Raw genomic sequence first — 24,043 nt, 5'->3', positions numbered from 1 at the left:
ACTTGGTTCAAGCCACCAACAGATATGTGTATGTTTGACATTCCTGGGTATTCTCTTTTGCAAGCTTGTAAATCCAATAAACGAGGTGGTGGGGTATTATTATACATTTGGGATGGTATTGATTATATGTTGCGTACTGATTTATCAGGCGAGCATGGTAGTTTTGAATCTATTTTTGTAGAAATAGAGATTGATTGATAGAGCTCCTGATAATGATATTCCTTCTTTCATTCAATCTTTTGACCATTACATGCAAATTATTGACCAGGAAAAGAAAGATGTGTATCTTATGGGTGACTTTAATACAAATTTAATAAATTACGATTCTGATGGTAAAGTTAAGGATTTTGTTGATTACTTAACATCTCATGGTTTATTTGCTTTGATTTCTAAACCGACTCATTCTTCTTCAACATTAATAGATAATATTTTTACAAACTGTGTTCAAGACGATTTTGAATGTGGAATTTTCTGCTCTGATTTATCTGATCATATGCCCATTTTTAGCATCAATAAAGGGAAGTCACTCCCAAATAACAAGAATAATGATACAGTGTTTAGGCGTGTGATTACAGATGAAGGAGTTCAAAATTTTAAGCAAAATCTTGTAATTGACTGGTCTTTTCTTTATAGTCTTACTAGTGCAGATGATAGTTACAATAATTTCTTGAGTGTTTTCTCTGATTTGTATGAATTTCATTTTCCTCTTGTTCAGATGAGCATGAAAAAGAAGCATAAAAAACCTTGGATCACCCAGGGTCTTCTGAAGTCTATAAATTATGAAAATAAACTTTATTGTATATACATTAAACATGGAAATGAGGCAAATAGAAGTTTGTAGACTATAAAAACAAATTGACTACTTTAAGTCCGTACAAATAAGAAAAATTATTATGATGTTTTTAAAAATACTCAAATATTCGGAAGACTTGGTCTCACATAAATGAGTTACTTGGGAGGGGAAAGAGATCTCATACCAGATGAAATGTTCCATGGAGACACACACTTAAAATCAGACTTAGCTAAAGCAGAGTATTTTAATAAGTATTTCATTAATTTGCCTGCAAGAAGAAGCAGAGAAATTCCACCTGTGCAGACATCATTTGTAAATTATTTGTTAAATCAGGATAACTCATCCTCTTTATTTTTGAGACTAACATCTGTGCATGAGATTGTGAAGTTTGCTTTGGCCTTAAAACCAAGTCATCTGGCTCAGATGATATTTCTCCTAGAATTGTAAAAGATTGTAATCATGTTATTGCAGATCCGGTCTGTGACATATTCAATAAGTCAGTATCTCAAGGTTTGGTTCCTAACAAGTTAAAGATAGCAAAAGTAGTTCTTGTGTACAAAAAGAATGATCGTAAATGCATTGAGAATTATAGACCCATTGCCTTGTTACCAATATTCTCAAAGATTCTGGACAAAACAGTTTATAAAAGATTGAATGACTTTTTGCTTAATGATATTTTGATCCCCCAGCAATTTGGCTTTTGTAAAAATTGCTCCACTAGTATGGGTGTTTTAAATTTAGTAAATACAATTATTAGTGCAATTGATGATGGGAAGTACTGCCTTGGTGTATTTTTAGATTTGTCAAAAGCATTTGACACAATTGACCACAATATACTCTTAAGCAAACTTGAACGCTATGGTGTTCGAGGAATAGCTTTGAATTAGTTAAAAAGTTACTTGGAAGAAAGATTACAATTTGTTGTTAATGGTGCCAAATCACAATCCAGTACTGTAACTTACGGTGTACCACAGGGATCTGTTCTTGGTCCGTTACTGTTTTTGATTTATATAAATGATATCATTAATTTGTCTCAGTTATTTACTTATTCTCTTTTTACTGATGATACATGCTTATATTCTCACAGGAATACTCCTCACACTCTAATGCAGTCAGTTAATTCTGAAATTTGTAAACTCTTTGCATGGTTTTGCTGTAACAAACTGTTATTAAATACTGGTAAAACTAAATGTGTATTATTTAGATCCAGAGGGAAGAAAATCCCTGAAAATGTTATTCCCTTAGATGTTGGTGGTCATCAGATCAACCGCAGTCAACATGTGCAATTCCTTGGGGTTACAGTTTATGAATTTTTATCTTGGAAAGAACAACTTAATAACGTATGTACTAAAGTGTCTCACAGTGTTGGTGTAATATCCAAACTTTGTTTCTTCCCCAGTATACCCTAGTTACTTTATACAATGCAATTGTTATGCCTCATTTGATGTATTGCAATATTGCTTGGGAACACACATTTAGGACTCATGTACACAAGTTGTATGTTCTTCAAAAGAAAGTTGCCAGGTACATAACAAATTCAAACTATGGATCACCTAGTACTCCTTTGTTTTTGCAGCTACATATTTTGCTGTTTGATGAAATGGTTTCTCTTCAGTGCTTAATATTTATGTTTAAATGTCGATCTCCTCAAAATACATTTTTGTCTGATGTGCTTGTGGAAAATTCTTCCATCCATCGTTATAATACTCGCCAGAGTAACCTCATCCATCAGCCATATGCAAGAACACAAACTACCTTAAATTCATTCAGAATAGTCTGTGTTAAAGACTGGAATAAGTTGCCCCATAATGTAATTAATTCCACTACACTGTCTCGATTCAAAATTTTGTGTAAAAGACACCTTTTCGACAGATTGAAATTAGGTACATGAATGTAAAAAATGAGATGAGGTAGCCATGTGTGAAGTGTGCATGCATGTGTGTATGCATGTGTATGTGTGAGTGTGTGTGTGTTGTCTATGGGGGAGGTGGTTTACGTGTACTTGTCTGCATTTATTATGTTGTATGATTTGTACATATTATGTTATACTCCATGTAAATATGTTACACCTTACCATATACTGTAGTGTATTGTGTAAAGGGGCCCCAACCACAAGCTGTGCTTCACTGGGGTCCCAAACCTATATTCTGAGTTTTTGCAGTTATGTCTTGTACTTTTGTTATGTTTGATTTGGTTTGAATAAATTGCACTGAACTAGTCTCCACCATGATAGGCTTTCTCCGGCAACACGGTTTACATGTCTATGCTTACCTCGATGATTGGCTGCTTGTGGCTGCATCACCACAGCTCCTCAATCGCCAGCTGTGTTTTCTTCTCGAGACCGTTCAACTCCTCGACTGGCTCGTGAACTGGGACAAATCCCAGCTCACTCCCACACAACACAACACCTTTCTCGGCGCCATAATCGATATCCCGCGGGGTCTGGCCCACCCGACCTCGCAACGCATCGATACTATAGTGAGCACCGCTCGATCGCTCAGCACCAGGGGCAGTGCCCCAGCCAGGCTGTGGCTTCGCCTGCTGGGCCAGCCTCGTGGATATCCTTCCCGACTGCAGGATGCGGATGCGCCCCCTGCAATTGAACCTGCTGCGGCATTACTCCCCGCATCACGACCCCCTGTCCAAGCCCATCCCTGTCATGCCACACGCCCGTGCCCTCGTTTGACTGTGGAGTGCCCCTGCCTCCCTTACAGGGCAAGCCCACCCGCACCGTTTCCCTGTCTGTCATGGTGACGACAGACGCCTCCCTGCAGGGCTGGTAGGCTCACTGCCTTGGGCAGACCTCTCACGGCACGTGGCCCCCAATGATGCCTCCCAACATATCAACCTGCTGGAAATGAGAGCGGTACTTCTCTCATTCCTCTCCTTCCAGCGGCATGTGCACGGCAACACTGTACTGATACGTACAGACCACACCACTGTTGCCGCGTACATCAACAGACAGGGGGGCACAAGTTCATTGCAGCTGAACGCCCTAGCTGCGCAGCTCTGTACGTGGTGCTGGGCTCAGGCAGTCTTTCCGATTGCCTCGTACATCCCCCGCGACCAAAATGTCATTGCCGATTTCTTATCTAGAGGGCAACATCGCCCCTCCGAGTGGACCCTCCACAGCGAGGTAGTCCACTCGCTCCGCCCCCCTAGAAAAGATCATGGACTTCCTGATCCATCTTTTCGATAAAGGCTTGGCGCTAGCCACGATCAGAGGTTATAGATCGGCCATAGCGGTCAGTCACGCCAGTTTTCCCGACGGCTCGTCCATCACTAGCTCTACCACATTGACGCACCTCTCCAAGGCTTTTTTCCTCCAATGGCCCCCCTTCGCGGAGACTCCTTTCCTCGAGCCTGCCGAAGGTTCTCGAAGCGCTCTCAAAAAGACCCTTCGAGCCTCTTGCTGAAGCATCTCTCAGAGATCTCACCATTAAGTCTGTCTTCCTGTTGGCCATAGCCTCAGGGCAGAGGAGATCCACGATCCACGCCCTATCCACTGCGCCCGGCCACATCCGCTGGGAAAGGAGCGTAGTTCGCCTCATCCCATGCGCCGACTTCATTGCGAAAAATCAATCGGCTTCTTCGGGGCCAGTTGAGATCCTCCTTCATCCTCTCACAGACTTGTCTTCGGTCTCCGAGGACAGAGCTTGGTGCCTTTGCACGTTACAATGGTATCTAGCGCGCACGAAACCCAAGCGGCAGGGCGAACAGCTCTTCATAATCACTAAAGAGCCTTTCACGCCCGCCTCTCATGGCGGCGATCAAAGCCGCAGGCCCGACGGCTCTCATCTCCAATGCCACGCCGCGCGCCCCCACAACACTCGCAGCATCAGTGCCATTCAGCGCGGAGCCTTCACGGCGACCCCAAAAACCTAAACACCCTCCTTCCAGGCCTCGCCAGCCGACCACCCACATCTGTGCCACTCTAGCATACTTTTGAGAGACAGGCGGCCAGTGGTATTGAATGTAGATCAGAAGAATCAGTAGTGATTCTCTTATCTACGAGATACAACTGGCCTCCTGTCTCGGGCGCCCGCCCACCGGCCCCTCGCTTCGCACCGGGCTGTCACTCCTGTCGGAAGGCCCGCTTCTGCGTCATTACTGAGGATGATTCAATGGCGGTCTCCCGCACGCCGAGTGCGTGAGGGTGCGTGCGGTAAGTGACTGTTTTGGTTTTGGTTTCTCTGTGTGGCTTATATGCTCTCGGAGTTTTCCGGCATAGCCTAAGAATAGCATAGTTTTGAGAGACAGGCGACCAGTTGTATCTCGTAGATAAGAGAATCACTACTGATTCTTCTGGTCTCTACACATATCATGATTCAACTTCTTTTTGGGGGGTGGAAAATTTCAGCCGTCAATGGCATTTGTTTATATGCAACATTATTCCAATACGCAAATCAGTAGCATCAGCACGAAAATTTTATTTCCTGGTGAATTCATTTTTCAAGAGCATGGTGAGCATGACACACAGTGTTATATTCATTTTTTGTTCATGCTTTATAAAACACACGTGAGTACCGTAAATAAGTGTCATGCAAATTAGCTTTCGGTTTTATTGATTACATTGTGTACTATATATATATATATATATATATATATATATATATATATATATATATATATATTTATATATAAAGATATCAAGAGTAAAAACAGTCGTATAAACACCGCAGGAGCCAAAAAATTGGACTGACGTTTCAGTCAAAGACCTTTACTACACACCGTCGCAGAACTTGCATATTTTGATACATATATATATATATATATTTATCCATTTATTTGTTTATTCTTATATGTATATTGCAAACATTCGACTATGGGTTGAAATGAAATATGCTGGTTTCATTCATTATTCTCTTGAGGCATTTTTTCTTTTCGCGTCGTATAAAAGAACCTTTAATTTCAAAACGAACAGGTGAACGTTGAGTAGTATCGTGTTGAGCCAATTTTTGCTTTTGGCTTGATACAACAGAAATTACTGATTTTCTTGCAAAAAAAAAAAATCTTGCCGTCTTATTTAATCCTTTGCAGATATGATTTAGCTAGATGTTTAGAGAAATACACAAATTCTGTGCATCCATTAGTTCAAAGGCTATGAATAAAAACCCATATCTGGACTTCACAATCATCTAAATGCCATGTTATAGCTATGGTGACTATGGAAAAAAATTTGCACTTATGTGTTTCACACCTTTTTACTTTTATGGCAGAAAATTGCATATTTCATTTTGCAACAAAAGCTTCAAATCTGTTTCAGAAAATGATATGGGGTCAGGGGTTATGGCATGGGTCATCAACAAGTGGCACCTCTGGAGTGTCTAATTCTTTTATATTTGGGCTAGGGGTGGTGGCTCAACTTACCCCTATGCTCAACTTACCCCGCCTTCGTACTGATGTCCCAATAAATATACAACATTATGTCCATTCAATGAAATAATGATATTTTGTAAAGACTGGAGAAAGATCCATTGGGAAATAAAGATGGCGGAATAATTGTGATCTCACTGGCAAAAGATCGAAAAGTTTAAAATCATCTCTAAGATCTCAAGAGGCTCGGTGAGACTGGCAAAAGATCGAGAAGATTAAGATCACGATCTTTAAGATCTCAAAGTTTTCCAAGTGTGACCACAAACTTTCCTCAAAACTTCCCACTCAAACTAGGGATATTTCACCCTATTCCATTCCCTCCAAACTTCTCAATCTTTTGCTAGTGTGATGGGACAACGAAAGATCACGTAGACACCGCGATCTTAAACTTTTCGATATTTTGCCACCCCTCTGACCATGCCTTATTAAAGGACAAGTTCACCTTCATTAACATAAGGATTGAGAGAATGTAGCATTATTAGTAGAACACATCATTGAAAGTTTGAGGAATGTCGGACAATCCGTTCAAAAGTTATGAATTTTTTAAGTTTTTGTGCAGTCACCGCTGGATGAGAAGACTACTGCAGTGTATGATGTCACATGCGTACAATATAAGGAAAATCTAAAGAGAATTTCACAAAATGTCATCTTTTGAAAAAAGTACACATTCCCTTGACTTGTTACTGACATATGTTATGGGTAGTATTATTCCCATTGCCTTTAGAAAGAGGCAAGTCAAGTGCTCTTTTATTATGCGAAAAAAGTGAAAATATGTTGAATTTTCTGTACATTTTCTTTATACGGTTGTACTCATATGACATCACGAGCATTAGTAGTCTCCTCATCCAGCGGTTCCAACACAAAAGTTTTAAAAATTCACAACCTTTGCATTGATTGTCCAATTTTCCTCAAACTTACACTGATGTGTTCTACTAATATTGCTGCATTCTCTTAATCCTTATGTTAATGAAGGTGAACTTGTCCTTTAAGATGAATTTATATAACAATGTTAGAATAGCAGTGGAGGGAGAAGAAATGGAAAAGAAGACATGTGACACACATCTACCTAGATTTGATCCTTCCTACATCAGTTGTGAATATGTAACTTAGTCAACTTCCAAGACAGTTTGAACTCTGAAATTGCCTCGACTAGTGCAAACTGCGAAATAAAGGTGTTCACTCCTTCCTGCTCCTTTTTGTTGTAGTTTTTTTTTAAACATATGTGGATAATATACCGTCAGTGAAAACCCCCAGGTATTGATCCATTTCAATTTTGTCTTAACTGGATGACACCATGCTCTCTTGTCTGCCTCACTTTTGCTAAATGGATAAGTTGTCTGGTCTCATTCCTCAAAATAATTGTACTATTATGAATCTTGTTAACCAGCGAGACGTGATAAACAATGTACTTTACCTATTAATCTTGCTTTCATAAAATGCCATTTTCTGTCGATCATTATAATTCTAGATAACGAGCATAAGTCCGTACTTCATGTTGGTCTAGTACACACATTTATGATAGATCTCCATTCACCATGTGTGATTCAGATCATATAAATGACATTCTGAGCAAATGGGTCTCTAGCTTTTAGGACCAGTTGTTTTTAAGAACTAATGAATTCTGAGTACTCATAAGGAACCCTATGTTACATACAGAAGATTCCACTTTGTAGAAGAGGTAAAGCATTGCTTTTTTGCCTCATTATGCTTTATCAAGTTAAGTTTTTTAATATCTCTATCCATGCCGTGTCACTTAAATTTCTGCCCAAAAATTAGGATATGGATCTTTTTATGAAGGAGCTGGGTTTTCCATCACATTGCCAAAGTGAAGTTGCGTTTGTTCCCTTGACAGATAACATCGATCTTATAGCTACCTTATAAAGAGGCCTTCTTCCGTATCTACATTTACTGAGTTGTGCGTTTTCTGCCAGACTGATTCTGACAGTAGCACTCTTAGTAAAGCAAGTGATCAAGGACTCACAATCGCCAAGGATGCTGCTTGTACAAGAAGAAAACTGAAGGATTCCAAGAACATGGTTGTTATCAGTCTTCACAATAATGTATTTGATTCAAAAGATGCATCACCCAAGCTCATTTGGCACAAAATGTGTTACGCCCATTTTAGTGACAAAAGTAAACTGGACGCTTGCGGAAGCAGTTGAAGCAGTTGAAAGACAATCGAATACTCCAGCTGTAGAAAATAAAAAAAGAAAACCCTGCTCACTGTGCCAGACCTGATCTTCCGTCACCAGTAGACAATGGGTGGGAACGTTTTGATTTGGCCTACAGCCTGCACTGATTCTCTAGCTCCAATCCTGCAAAGTTGCCTTGAGATGATTTCAACTGCATGCAAAAGCAATGCAGAACATTTCGATGCAAATGTCACAGATCAAGCATACGATCTACAGTGTGTGCATGTCAGCAACAATCTGATGATGCAGTTTTTTGCATGAATGTAGATTGATTCAGCTCGATTGAAAATTGACTCTTCTGCTCAGATTATGTTTTTTCGACAGCTGAAACATAATGGTGTTAAATGACTGAAGTATTACAAAGTCATCCTTTGTTTCTGTTTTCAAGATTCCAGGAGTTTTTTACAGTGTTGTTTTTGCTTGAGCGTACAGAGTGGGTGAAGAGACAGATAGAAAAAGACATTTTATTATCGCAGACGAAATTTATGAAAGTTGCCACTTGATTTTACATTCACCTGCAGATTGAAAATGTATAGCAATGTATAGTGATATTGCCTTATAACTTATCTTTTTTTTTCATGATACACTTTGATAGTAAGACTTTGTTTTGGGGGAAAATATGCATAGAAATGGGCAAACATAAATTTGCATATTATCTATTAGGCAAACAAAATAATAGAGGTATGTTGTTTCGTAGTTGCAGTTAATTTTTTTCATCTCTTTATCATACCAGGAATCATGAACAGGTCTTGATGCAATAACTATTATGAAACATATTCATATATGCGGCAATGCATTGTAGAATTTTGAAACCTGCCTGGTCTATGGCCTCTTGCACACCAATTTAAACACATTTTCATTAGTGTTATACAATCTTTCTTTATCGATTGATTCCAGTATACTTGATTTACCTTCAAGTTGGACTCTGACTACACTATGTGCACTTTGTTTGCCCGACAACTTTAATACCGTTTTTCTGTACGCCAAGGTACATTTTGATAGCAAGACTTTGTTTTAGGGAAAACATGCATAGAAATGGACAAAAATTTGACTAATTTATTATGCAAATAAGATAAAAGTATTTTAATAGCTGTTGTTGGTTATTGTATCTCTTTATCACAACAGGAATCATGAACAGGTCTTCATATGATAACTATTATCATTCAGATTCATAAACTGATAAATCACAGCAATGTGTTGTAGAATTTCGAAGCCTGTCGTGTCTATAGCCTCTTGTATACCATTTTGCATACATAATTGCAAAATTGTTATTCATTTTTCTTCTGAATTGGTTGATTCCAGTACTTGATTTTCCTCGGACTCTGATAACACCATGTACATTTTGTTTGATCTAATAACTTTATATCTATATAATTTCACAACGCCAAGGTACATTCTGATAGCAAGACTATGTTTTAGGGAAAATATGTGGAGAAAATGGCAAAAAATTTGCATAATTATTATACAAATTATGCATGTTCCTTCAATAGCTGTAGTTGGTTCTTGTACCTCTGTAAAAACACACCAGGAATTGTGAACTGGTCTTGATATAATGATAACTGTTGTCAGGATTCTGATTCAGATTCATATATTGTGGCAACGCATTGTAGAATCTAGAAACCTGCCAAACCTATAATTATCCTCTTGTATATCATTTTGCGTATCATTCAGTATTATTCAGTTCTTTTGAACTCATTGATTGCAGGACTTGATTTTGATTGGACTCTGGCGGCACCATGTACACTTTGTTTGACTAATAACTTGTAAAAATGATGAAAAACCGTAGTTTAGTACTATATGCCTATGCTGTAATGCATTGCTGTATCAATGCAACTCCTCATTTGCATATCTCATTTCTTAATTTGCATATAAGTGAATGCTATGGATAATCGATTAACTGCCCAATGTCTTGGCACCTTGATTACTGAAATGTTTACTGTTTCTCTTGGAAGAGGTTCGTCTGATTGGTAATTCTCCAATTAAGGCAAATTTCATTTGTTCACAACCAAAAAAACTATTTACCTTGCGTGAGCTTTCGCCTACTGTCTTACAGTCCGGGAGAATGGGAATGTATGCTTAATGGGAATGTATGCTGAAAATAATTTGTATTGCCCCACGTCACGATTCATGTGTTCACGCCCCCGCTGGATGTGGATAGCCTCTCACATCCATCGTGTGAATTTATTGCTGTCTTTGGACACAAGCGTGCTCTTTTTCCAATCAATGGTGTGGTTTTCCTGTTTTCAATAAATTTCACACAATGGATAAGAGAGGCTATCCACATCCAGCTGGGGCGTGAACACATGATGAATCGTGACGTGGGGCAATTCAGCGTACATTCCCATACTCTTGGACTGTAAGACTGCCGATACCCCATCTACGGTGAGTTAACGCCAGTCTGAAGAAGCCTGCAGAAAACAGTAGGTGAAAGCTCACACAAGGTACATTTTTTTTTTTTTTTTTTTTTTTTTAGTGTGCACACCAAGACCCAAATTCACGAAGGTGGTACAAATGAAACCATGGTTTAAACCATGGACAAAAACCATGGAGAGTGCCAAGTGTCGCACGGAATATTTTGTCACGAAATTGGTCATTTCGTCGACAAAATGACCTTTTTGTTAATGAAATTATCATTTCGTGGATGAAAAGTTAATTTAGATACAAAATCATTTCATCGACGAAATGACTGATTTCTTAATGAAATATTCCATGCGACACTTGGCGCTCCATGGTTTTTGTCCATGGTTTAAACCATGGTTTCATTTGTACCACCTTCATGAATTTGGGCCCAAAAGTTCAACTTCAATTGCACCTGTGCCCCCAGGGTGGCCCAAACCCCCTAAAATGAAGGAATCTCTAAAACCAGAAGTGATAGAGCTAAAATTAATACTATGATTAAGTACATCTTTGACCGTAATTTCAAGTTTGTTCATGGCAGATCTGGGAGTGCCCCCCGCCCCCCTTCCCAGGGGCAGGGGGGTATCCAAATTGGGCTTTAAAGTGAAAACAGAGTTCTGGTAAGGGCTTGAGAACCCGTCTGGCACCGTTTCATATTTGCCTGCAATATATTGATAGAGTCTACAAAGAAACTTACCTGGCTAACGCGGTTTGCCAGAATGATGAGTCGTTTTGGAGTATTTTGAGAAAAATAATAAAAGTCGGAAAACCGACTTTTATTCCAGAAGGCTTCACACTAACTTGGTCTCAGGGAAAACTCGACCCTATTTCAGACAATTTACACGCAGTTCGTGATCGCCATATTCTGCTGTATATAATACCAAATGAGGCCAAACTGAACAGACAGGAAAGTGCGTGCTAATCCTGTACAAAACAAATGGACAGCGCGCGGTCCCATTGCTGAGACGCGCGGTCTTTGAAGTTTTTGTTGTTGTTTATCAAGCGTCTTTGATTGTTTTTAGAGGTGCTTGATAGGCGCACACTAGTTTTGCATGCGCGCCAAAGAGGTTTTTGATGCGCGTGTTGTAACAACTGGGACCATTACTGCGAGTAGCCAGAACGCGAAGCGCTACAATGTAGTTTATACAGGCCGCTCCCATAGTACAACACTGTACAATCCAGAGGGACAACGAATACAACTCATTCCGCCGTCAAAGCGAGGCCGAGTTATTCCCGAGTCCGAGTTTAGCCTGACCCCGTTCGGGTAAGTTCTGAGACTGAACCTTTTTAGTTAATATTTCGCATTTTCGTCGTTACCCATCGAATATCTTGTTGTTACAGCGTTATTCCGCACATTTCCTGGGCAAATGTTCACATTTGGGAGCGAAATTTGACAACTTTTGCAGACATACAAGAACTTTGTCTGGGCTTTAATTGTACATTTCATCTTCTTCTTGACAATGCATGGTCAAATTTTCACCAAACTGGCAGGTATTATCACTTGGTTGATAGAATACAGTGTATATGTTTGTACAAATGGGCACGATTCTTCCACTGAACACATAACACAATATTCTTCCATAGGTACCTGATGTTCTACTGGCCAATGACGTCAGCCTTCTTCAGTGTGGTAACCAACTTTGTCTTCCTCTCCTTCCTGTCCATCATGATGTGGCGCCAGTGTGTTGGGGCCTTTATTGAGGAGCCAGAGCTGGAGGCTGAGTTAGAGACAAGGTCACCAGTATTGTCCTATGAAGAGAGACGGAGGCTCACCCGCCAGAGCATGGGCCAGGAACGATCAGGTTTGTGGGATATTTCATTTGTTTGACTCACTTTATGTCATGAAGGCTTTCCGTAGGAAGAAAGGCAATATTCATTCAAACATTTTCCTTTTACATTGGAGAAAATCCTATTTGGTATAGAAATGTTTAGCACACTATGTGAGGTAAAGTCAAATATTTGAAATAATTGGATTAAATGCATTTTCAGATCATTGCTATTCTGATCATTCTTCATCTGGTGTCCTTCATGTGTCAATGGTAGTGTGAGACTTTCTACACTATTATCTTCTCCTTGAAATCCTCATTATGGGTTTTTAACAAACTTGAAGGCATTATTTTCCCATTTGCAGATGAAACAAAAACCCAGCTTTGTGCTTTAAAAAAGTTCTAACATATGAATTTGGGAAAGAAACAACCAGTGTAAAAATTTGAATCAGTATAATCAATGTTAAGTGTTGTTAAATATACAAAGTGTGAACAATAATTATAATAATTATACCCAAGACAAATTGTGTTCGCATAGGGCCTGCTTCTTAAGTACAATGACCACTGCTCCCGGCATCACCTCGCTTTGGCACGGTGTGTTAGGGCTTGGACTGATAATCACAAGGTTCAGTGGTTCGACTCCCATGCGGGGTGTCTTGCTCAACATCTTGTTTTCATTTTTCCTCTTAATTTCTAAAGTATATTAAGTTTGTAACAGTTTATTCCATCAGGCTCAAGGCTAGAGAGAGTAATAAAGTCAAAGACTTGATAGTTATTCTCTATTCAAGTCACCAAGGCACAGATGAGACTTGCCCGCGAGCCGTTTCTTTCGTATTTCTGGGAATTGTGGCGGAGCAGTGGTGTAAATAAAAAATACGCAGGCAGGAAGAGATCTCAGTCTCTCAGCAATGTGTGTAGCTGACTAGCTAGCTGGTGAAATCAGTGAGAAGTGGACTGACAGCCTTACCATGATCACTCTCAGCAAAACTTCTCAAAATTTGAAAGAACTTTATCTCAAAACTGTGAAGTTGCTCTGATTACTTTTGTAGTTTATCATATGATCAACAGTCATCTGTTTTCTCTCTGTTAAAGATAATGATTTCTTAATCGAAGGTTAACTTCTGTTCTCAACAGAAGAAGAAAAAACTTCTGTTCACCGTAACTGAGCCACACACATTAACAAAATGCACATTACAACGACACTGATTGCGACGATCATACGAACACATTTTTCTCATATCCATGCCCCCTGTTATGCTGTCACTCACAAACACACACTGCAAGCATGCATACTATGCACGAACTGGGAGAGTATAAACCGCACGTAGGGAAGGTGACTCCGTATCTCACTGAAGGGGTGGTACGGTGTAAGTGCATGAATCTCTAGTAGAAGCTTACTACGCACGATAAGATGATGCTCGATAAGACCGCCTCTGCGCTATGTCTCACTGTCTAATGGCAAATGTTTAGACTGCAGTCGATATCTCTGTCAGGAACTGGTGAGAAAATAATTCTGGTAAGGAAATTCAATCCCTGCAATTTTTTTTTTTTTAGGATTTACTTATTATTTTTAGACATTAAAGGGATTGTATAGTTTCGGTTGAGACCTAACTTCAGGTTTCTAACATTTTTGGGTGAGAAATGAGAAACCTCTTATGAAATATGAAAGAGCATGTAATATCCAAGAGGAATTCAACATTTATTTGATGAAAATTGGTTTTGAAATGGCCAAGATAATGCAAAGTAGAGCAATCCTAATAAAAGGTGGGACCCACCTTTTGTTATCACTTTACTCTAAAACCTGATGTATTCACGGCATGAATTTTTTGAGAATTGGAGGCGACGGCCTTTTTTGCGGCATGAAATTTTCGCGAACTGCCACTGGCATACAGTGTAGACAAGAACATTTTAATTTCGCAAATCTTGGCACTCGCGAAATTCGCAAAATTAAAATGCACGCGAACATTCCTCGTTTTACAGTATTTTACTTTGTTTTTGGATGTCTTGGCTATTCCAAAACCGATTTTCATCAAATAAACTTTGAATTCGTCTTAGAATGGCATGCTCTCTACTATTTCGTCAGTGGTTTCTTAGTACCAGTATCTCACGAAAAGTCAAAAGCCTAATCCTCGCCTCCACCAATACTGTACCATCCCTTTAGTACACGGGCAATGGAAGTGTTTCAGCCAGATTTGTCCCAATAAAACGGTTTATGGTTCTGATTAAGTAGTGGAAATAATACATGAAAATTTTATTGCATCAAGTTGTGTTGCATTTATAGTCTAGTGGGATTTCTGAAAAAGGGTTCTCTAAACAGATGTTAGAGGCATTTTTTAGTTAAAGTTGGTAACCGGTCTTTTTTACCTAATTTGAGTCTGCTGAATCCGAAAAATCCGGTTCCCAAGCGAACTTCACCGATCTTGACCATCTAATTTGCATAGACAAAATGGCTGCCGAGCCACAGAAATTGTCAGTTTCAGACACGCATTTTTTAGAAATTCTTTGCAAAGGAGCTGGAAAAAAGTGATTTGAAATCTTTGTACATAGGATGGAATTAGCAATTTGAGGGATAAATGTTTCTCAGATGAAAAAAATAGTATATTTTATTGATAATTATGCAAATTAGTACTCAAATATACAGATGAATATAAATAGTAACACTGGACAAGTAGTTTTTACAATTTTTTTTTTCCTTGAGAGGCAAGTTAAACACTAAATATGTAGACTTTAAGGTTTTGAGGGTCAGGAAAAATCCAGTTCCCAAAGCGAAATTCACAGATCTACACCATCTAATTTGCATAAACAAAATGGCTGCCGAGCCACAGAAATTGTCAGTTTCAGACACACATTTTCTAGAAATTCTTTGCAAACGAGCTGGAAAAAAAAAGTGATTTGAAATCTTTGTACAATGAATGGAATTAGCAATTTGAGGGATAAATGTTTCTTAGGTGATAAATAGTATATTTCATTCATAATTATGCAAATTAGTACTGAAATATGCAGATTCATGGTGGAATATGCAGATAAATATATTTTACCACTGGACAAGTAATTTTTACAATTCTTTTTTCTTGAGAGGGAAGTGAAAAACAGTAACTTTGTAGACTTTTAGGTTTTGAGGGTTAGATAAAAACCAGAATCCCTTCTCAGTGATATCAAAATAAATGCAAATGTTCTAATTGGTATGCAAATCATATATAGGCTTAATGGTCCGAATTCACGAAGGTGGTACAAATGAAACCATGGTTTAAACCATGGACAAAAACCATGGAGCGCCAAGTGCCGCACGGAATATTTCGTTACTTCGTTGACAAAATGACCGTTTCGTTAACGAAGTTATCATTTCGTAGATGAAATGTTCATTTAGTTCCAAAATGTCATTTCGATACAAAATAATCATTTCATCGACGAAATGACTGATTTCGTAACAAAATATTCCATGCGACACTTGGCACTCCATGGTTTTTGTCCATGTTTTAAACCATGGTTTCATTTATACTACAGGCGCGGTGGAGCACCCCAATTATCTCGCAGAAATCCATCGGCAGCCGAGCCTCATTTGCATAAAGTAAACAACATGTACTCGCGTAGTTGAGAAAAAGTAAACAACTTCTCAAGCTAATAACAATTTAAGGAAACCTATTTTCGGATTAAAATTGAGTTAGTTTGAATTTGAAAACATGTCCGAATATGCACATATAACATATTAAAGGATTTGACAATGATAAAATGTAAAATTTTAGCGAAAACCTGGCGAGCAAAATTACCAAAAATATGCCTCGAAAATCATCCTAAAATTCACGAAGTGTGATTGCGGAACCAAAGCGCCATTCAAACAAAGTACACCGAAATTTATTTATCTGCTTGCATTTGAAATGTCATACCGTAATATTCCCGGCCATGGTTGTGTCGGAAAAAAACAGAAGGTGATGTCAAAAATGACACGAACGCACGAACACGAACGTCGGTCCCATGTATATATAATCGCGTGACTGTAGCGTTGCATGTCACAGCACACACAACGCTTTGCTGCATGCAGCGTGCGCGGCAGCAGCTCAGCAGTCGCACCGCCGTGCGACACTCAGCAAAATTGACTGCGTCACATGCAAACCAACAATGAGCACGAAATCCTGAATCTCACGTAACACGCATGCCCAATATTACGGGAAAAGAAATGACGTCACTTTCAATTGTTTCACTGACTGCAATTTTCTATTCCAAACCCTGTAGAAACAAGTTGATTTCTCAAAAAGTACAGGTGGAACCAAGCGAAAACTTTCACCATATATGGATTGAGGCCTGATAAACTTATGTTGCCAATTTCGGACACATTGGAGCCCGGCCATAGTCCAGTCGGGAAAAAACAGAGAGCATGTTTTCCGAGAGGTGATTTTCAAAACGCTTTAATATCTCAAGTTCTAGTGCAGCAAATTTCATAATTTTTTCATCAAAAGGAAGGTTTTTAAGAACTTAGATAGTGTGGGAAGTTTGAGTTTACTAGCGGCATGCATAGCGGCACAAGGAGAAGGTAAAGATTTGACTTTTTCATGCACACAGTTTCGGGCAGCCGTGGATGCCCGTTGGGAATTCAAATAGAACGGGGCGATAATGACATGCAAATTGGGGTGCTCCACCGCGCCTGACTACCTTCGTGAATTCGGGCCAATGGGCTTTATGTGCATGCAGTTCATTCAATAGCCTAAATATCCTGGTGGGATTTTTTTTTTTCAAATCTTCTGAAAAGGTCCTTTTGGATTTTTTTTATGCCTCCGCCACGAAGTGGTGCCAGAGGCATTATGTTTTCGGGTTGTCCATCCGTCCATACGTCTGTACATACGTCCATACATATGTACGTCCGCATTCTTTTACGCAATAACTTGAGTAATATTGACTGGAATTTACCAAACTTGATCCAAGTATAGAGTATGATGGGGCAATTACTTGATTAGATTTTGGGTGAAATCGACTAAAGGTCAAGGTCAAATCATGGAATTGTATCCGTTTACACAATAACTCAAGACTGAATCAAGGAAATTTCACCAAACTTGGTCTGAAGATGATGCATGATAGGACAATTACTTGATTAGTTTTTGAGTGAAATTGGACAGAGGTCAAAGGTCAAATCCTAAAATATATCTGTTTACGTGATAACTCAAAACTGGATGAAGCAACTTTCACCAAACTTGGTCCAAGGATGACATATGATGGGGCAATTAATTGAGTAGTTTTTTAGTGAACTTGGTAAGAGGTCAAAGGTCAAGGTCAAATGCTAAAAATGTTGCTATTCCCCCCATATCTATGCAGTGCCCAAAGGTATTTTCTTGAAACTTAGTGTAGACATGTACTACTGCATAAAGATTCTCCAGAGAGAGTTTCATGACATATGGTCAAAGGTCAGGTGAAAATGTTACAATTTCACTTTTCTCGCAAATGGCTCAATGTATCTTCATGGAACTTGGTACATACTCACGTACTGACTGGCAGAGATTATCTAGGGAATTTAGGGGTCAAAGGTCAAGGTCAACTCAAAATTTCACTATTCCCTCATATGTACTAGTATATGCAATGCTTGCAGGATTATTTTTAAAACTTAATATATACATGTATTACCTAATGAAGATTCTCTGGGAAATTTCCTGCTAGAAGGTTAAGGGTCAAAGGCCAGGCTAAAATGCAAAAAAAAAAAAAAAGAATCGTATTTTATACTGTAATTACACTTTTTCTTCATACCTTGAAAATTACTCAATGCATAAACTTATAAAAGGGTCGGTCAAAAGTCAAGTAAAAATCCTCAATTCCCCAAATACATGTACCTGCACTCTTAGACAATTATAGCAAACCTAGTTCAAGGAAAGTGAACATTCAAGACATTTCTGACAAACCTGTCATTTCAGTATTTTGCCAGTTATGTGAAACTGTCATCACACATTGTAAAGACATTGTACTATACACCTATTGGGAGAATCATTCATTGTGGCGGAGGCATACCAGTCCCCCATAGTGATATTTCTAGTTTTTTTTTAAGATTTCAAGTTAGGAACCCGATTCTTTACCAAAGTGGATTGCGCTACGGAAAAAAAAAAAAATGGGTCTTATTCAAGTCAATGAACTTTAGCACCTAATTTGCATAATACTACAAAATGGCTGTAATATTGCCATAAAATTGTTTTATTTCCATGAAATATATTTTCTAGTACATCGATAATCGCAAAACGAATTGATGAAAACTCTCTCTACGTGGATCATGACTCAACTTTTTATGGGGGTGGAAAATGTCATCGATCAATGCCATTTTGTTCAATAGCAACATACATTATTGCAGGGCTCGACACTAACGGTGGCCCGGTGGCCCAGGGCCACCAAAAACGCACGTCAGGCCACCAAAATTTCAGAAATGAAGAATTTGGTGGCCTGATCGGGCCACAAAAAAAGGTCGGATGTTTGCCTTTGGGCCACCAAAAATAAAAGTTAGTGTGGAGCCCTGATTATTGTATTGTTCCAATATCGCTAAGACTTCGCAATCTTAAACTTTACTATCTTTTGCCAGTCTGACTGTACCTTATTATGATAAAATTAAATAACAATGTTACAATAGCAGTGAGGGAGAAGAAATGGAAAAAAAAGTGCGGCATACATCTACCTTGATTTGATCCTTCTACATCTGTTATTTAAACAAGAAATTGGTCAACTTCCAACACAGTTTGAACTCTGAAATTGCCTAGGCCATTGCAATCTGCGAAATAAGGGGTTCACACCTTCCTGTTCCTTTTTGTTTTTGTTTTCAAAATACATGGATAACGTGTCGCCAGTGATAACCACCAGGTATTGATGCATTCAAATTATTCTTAATTGGACGACACCATGCTCCCTTGTCTGTCTGACTTTTGCTAAATAGGTAAATTATCCAGTCCCATTCCTCAAAAAATTATACTGTTATGCATCTTAAGCAGCGAGAAGTGATATGCTTAAAGTACCAGTTTTCCTTTGGTTGAGTACAAGTTTTCCTTTTGTATCAGGTTCCAGAGTGTGAGTTAAGGATTAAAATCACCAATATGAAAATCTTAATCAGTATGAGTAACGTTAGTAATTTAAAATGCGTAAAATGTAGGCATACTAATTCAGGAGTTTTCTAACAGTCGATCCTTAAATTTTGAAGCATATTGAAGAGCGCCACCGTAGGGGTGATCACTTACAGTGACAGCTCCACTCGCTATCCATCCGTACTATCCGCCGTGGAAGTACGTAACCCAACGGTAAACGATGCTTCCCATAGAAGCTACTGTGCTGCATTGATACACGCATAGGCATACTACAAACAGGTACCGGTACCCGTGCTGTGTGTTATATGCGCTGCCTCTGCTGGCATTTCGACTTTCATCTTTGAATGTGCTGTTCACGTTTGTTGCGCTGCACAGTCGTATGTCATGTACGCCTACATGTACTGTGTGCGTGTGTGTTCTCTGAGTATGTTTCAGCATGTTTCGGCAACGAACAATGTTGATATGCTCTACATATCATTCTATTTTGGGGGGCAAAACTAACCCGACTTTTAAAGAAATTATTGGTTTGTTACTGCAGCACCGGTATAGTGAATGTTACTGTCAGTCCCGTGCGTGCAATTTAGTGTATGTATCAACGCAAGTCCAATACAATGCCAATGGGATCTTGGAATCTGAACTAAACGAGAACCGTTGCGTTTAGGGCTTCGCAAATTACTTTTCAATCCCTGATGTATTTTCAAAAAATTAAATTAAATTAAAAAGGGGGGGGGAGACATTTTGTCGATACTAAATGATGAAAGCAGTTGACTGTGAAGGCCCTACTAGTTTTAGTTTACAAATAGGTACAGTACCGGTACTGCGGTGTACTATATAGTACACTAGTACTAGAAAGAGATACTACTAGTACTACAGTACTATAACTAGGTATCCACAACTGGTGTATATACAGGAATGTTGTATTATTCATGTCTTTTTTTTGCACATCTACAGCCATACTGTACAAATTATTACATCTGCTTTGGAGCTTTCTCACTGTAGCCCAATGACTGGATAGAGAGTGAAATCATGTAAAATGATTTTGCTTCCATACAACCCAACGGTCCTTTTGAGGACCAACATATCAATTCACATGTTTCTTTCAGGTTTATATTTCTCTTGCTTTCTCCCCTCAAGACTACACTTGTATTTATTCTCTCCCTTTCCCTTCCTCCCACAGGAACCTCTTCAGGATTTCACTGTCATGAATTTTCCTCTCCACAATTTTCTCTCTGCAGCATTTATTTCCAGGATCCACTCAAGTTTCCTCCCCTTTACGCTTTATGTTCTCAACTTTCATTCTTCTTTTTCTTCCTCTTAGTTTTCTCCCCCCCCCCCCCTCCCTTCTCTCAACTATAATCTCATCTCTCCTCGACTTACCTTTCCTTCGCAGGATTATTCATCTTTTCTTCGTTTGATTCCGCATTCCACATTGTTCGCCGACTTCATTTTTCTCTTTGGTTTGATGAATCTTCACTTCTTTCCCCTATTTCCATGATTTTCCAACCTTCAAATCCTCCCTCTTCCCTGCTATTTTATCTTTCCTCTCCCAACGATGTCCAAACATCTATACTTGATCCTCACTCTATTCTTCCTCACAACGCTGAACCCTTTCTTACCGTCTCCACCAGTGCAACTTCAACTTCTAGCCCATTGCTGTCCCCAACTCTTCACTTTTTGCCCTCCTTACAACCCCACTCCTCTTTCTGGGCTATTCTGCCATGCAAAGATCCGGAAAAGGACTACACACATGGTGTCACCGCAAACCTTTCTCCCTCATTTACTGCACCATGCAGTCCTTCAAGCAACACATTTATCTTTCTTAAACATACAATTATACATAATTAGACCCTATACATTATTGTATAAATTCTATGTATATGTATTTAGAGATAACACACACACATATATATATACCGGTATATATGTATAATAAATGTACATACATAGTGAAAACTTTGAGCTAAGAAAAGGGGTTGTCATATATATATTAAATATAAATATATGTATAATACATATATAATATAAATACATATATTAGAATTATAGAATTCAAATACAGGAAAGATTCCTTGTTTATGTGAATCAAGACCAATTTTCAGCGGTTGTTAGAGAATAATATCCAAATCCCTCTCCCTACTCTCTGGCAACTCTGTCTCGATCTTCTCTCTTTATTCATCATTGCACGTGACTTAAAAGCAAAAGTTTGAAACAAATGTGAGATTCATAATTATGATACAAAAGAAGTGTATGTACCGGTATACACACAGTGTGTTCTGGTATCACAGCTGTACTTCTTGCTGATGTGCTGATGTATACTATAGTTTGTACTCCAGACGAGCGAATGACCTTCACCGCCTGGTTATCGCACACACGTGCCTGCGCCTTGGTGTTCGGCCAAAGGAGACGGCGGTGACAACACACACACACACACACACACACACATTCACACACACGCACGTACGTTACGACTTATTACGAAGATTTACAGACAGCCGCCCAACCACCGAGCTCGTTCTGTGCACCCAACCCGCCTAATCCTCCCAGGTGTCTGCCTCCAGTTTCATCTTGCTTATAATCATCCATGGGGGAAACACACACAAACGCACACTCACACACACACACACACACAAGCCCCACACACGAGCACAATGTGTCCATGCCTCATTGCTAAGACCAGAAGTTCATTGACCTGTCAAGTTCCGACGGCACATGTACATTGTACTTGCAAGAAGCAACCCTGGTATTTCTGCACGGACTGCTGTACAAGCTTTGAGAATCGTCATTCGCAGAGACTCCAACCCCAAGCACCTTCTGATCTGGAGATTCTCCCGCCCGGAACCCCTAGCAAACGGGAGACTCCAACTTGATGTGCTCGAAGCGCGAAGTTCCTTGTGGCCGGGGTCCAGGTCTAGGGTTCTAGATGTTATCTCATGCTATCTAAGGCTTATTTTTCAACATACGATGACACTAAGTAAGAAATCATTTCAAGCGGGAGAACGGAGATTTTGCAAAAATGGGCTTTCGGCAGGAGATCTCCCGTCGAAAGCGGGAGAGTTGGAGTCTCTGCTTGATTCATGGAGTCAAGGAGGAAAGGTATAGTTTCCAAATAGGCACATGAATTCCAGTTTCACAAGCCAGAAAAATAAAGAGTATTTCTAATTACGTTATTTCCACCGACGCTCAGATAAAGTCAACCGTTTTTAATAGGCCTACGCATACAAGCAACATGATTACGTGCATAAATCAGTTTACAAATTGCACCAGGTTTTGTGCATTCTGTTGTGAGGGACCAAGAGGCTAACTAAGTCGAATCTTGCTGAATGAAAACCCAAAATGGGGGAGGGAGAAAAAGGGCAAGGAGATGAGATTCGGAGTAGTCAATGTGCGGCAGCATGCAATACTGGAGAGGGCCTGCACTGAAAATGATATTGGTATGTTGTGCAATTTGTACAAGCCAATAAGTCGCTCGCCTTTCTTCTTTTATTCCCCCGTGAGGTGATTGCATGTATAGGATTCCCTGTACAACACATTCAAAATACTATATGGTCATCTTTGGTTCCATCCAATGACAATCATTCGTCTACAGAAGTAATGAATGCATTAATTTGGTTGTATACTATTTTCGTTGCCAAATACGGTCAGAGCTGCCTCCAATGTGCAAATATTATGATCAAATATTATAGGGTCTACACACACGTGCATGCTGCATGGTCCAAATCATATATTTGTGTGTTTACATAATATGCGTGTGTGTGTGTGTACGGGCATATGTCTGTTTCGGCACATACCATTTTGCTACTACTGTACATGTATAGCGCATTTCACCACTGCAGTGAAATTTCCTCCAAAAAATCCATCTCCACCCCCCCCCCCCAAAAAAAAAAAAAAAAAACTAAGAAAAAATAATGACTTGAATTTACTCGATCGACACAGATCATGTTTTTTGATAGCCAGTCTATACCATGTTGTTTGTTCATACCAAGACACTGGTCACTTCTGTACCACTTACTCTTCCTCAGACCCCATTCCGATGTGGCTTGCCCTGGCCTCCGACCCACAGCCCAGTTTTCACACACAAACTTAGTGGTCACCTCAGAATTGAAAGATTCTTCGCGTGAACTTTCCCGTTTCATTCTTGTGACCTATATATTACAATGTGGACTTACCCTATAGGGCAATGACTCAACATATAATACATATCGCAAAAGATACCTCTAACAATTTCTGAGAACGTTTATTTATTCGAAAAACATTTTCAGGATGTACACCTTACTCAAGTTTTGTGCGATGATGAAAAAGAAATAAATGACCGTGGGCAACAATAAGATTTCACAAATATCAAGATGAAAATGAAAACATAAAGGGGATGAGGGGGGCATAGAATACGATGAAAAGGAGCATCAGAGAAATACATGTTGATGAATCAACATTCATATAACTACATTATTAGAATATAAATGTAGGCACTATGACTAATTC

General features: G+C 39.2%; 1 protein-coding gene across 1 annotated transcript in view; it reads left to right on the top strand.

The window, feature by feature from the left end:
- The window catches only part of LOC140235690 (seipin-like), a 160,257-nt gene that overhangs the window by 94,568 nt on the left and 41,646 nt on the right, over positions 1–24,043 (top strand). Inside the window, exon 7 of the mRNA XM_072315711.1 lies at positions 12,343–12,560. Within this exon, the coding sequence (XP_072171812.1) occupies positions 12,343–12,560 (218 nt within the window). The remainder of the gene's footprint in view (positions 1–12,342; positions 12,561–24,043) is intronic.

Source organism: Diadema setosum, chromosome 1 (genome assembly GCF_964275005.1).
Source record: "Diadema setosum chromosome 1, eeDiaSeto1, whole genome shotgun sequence".
Lineage (NCBI taxonomy): Eukaryota > Metazoa > Echinodermata > Echinoidea > Diadematoida > Diadematidae > Diadema > Diadema setosum.
This window is presented reverse-complemented; position numbering and strand designations above follow the sequence as displayed.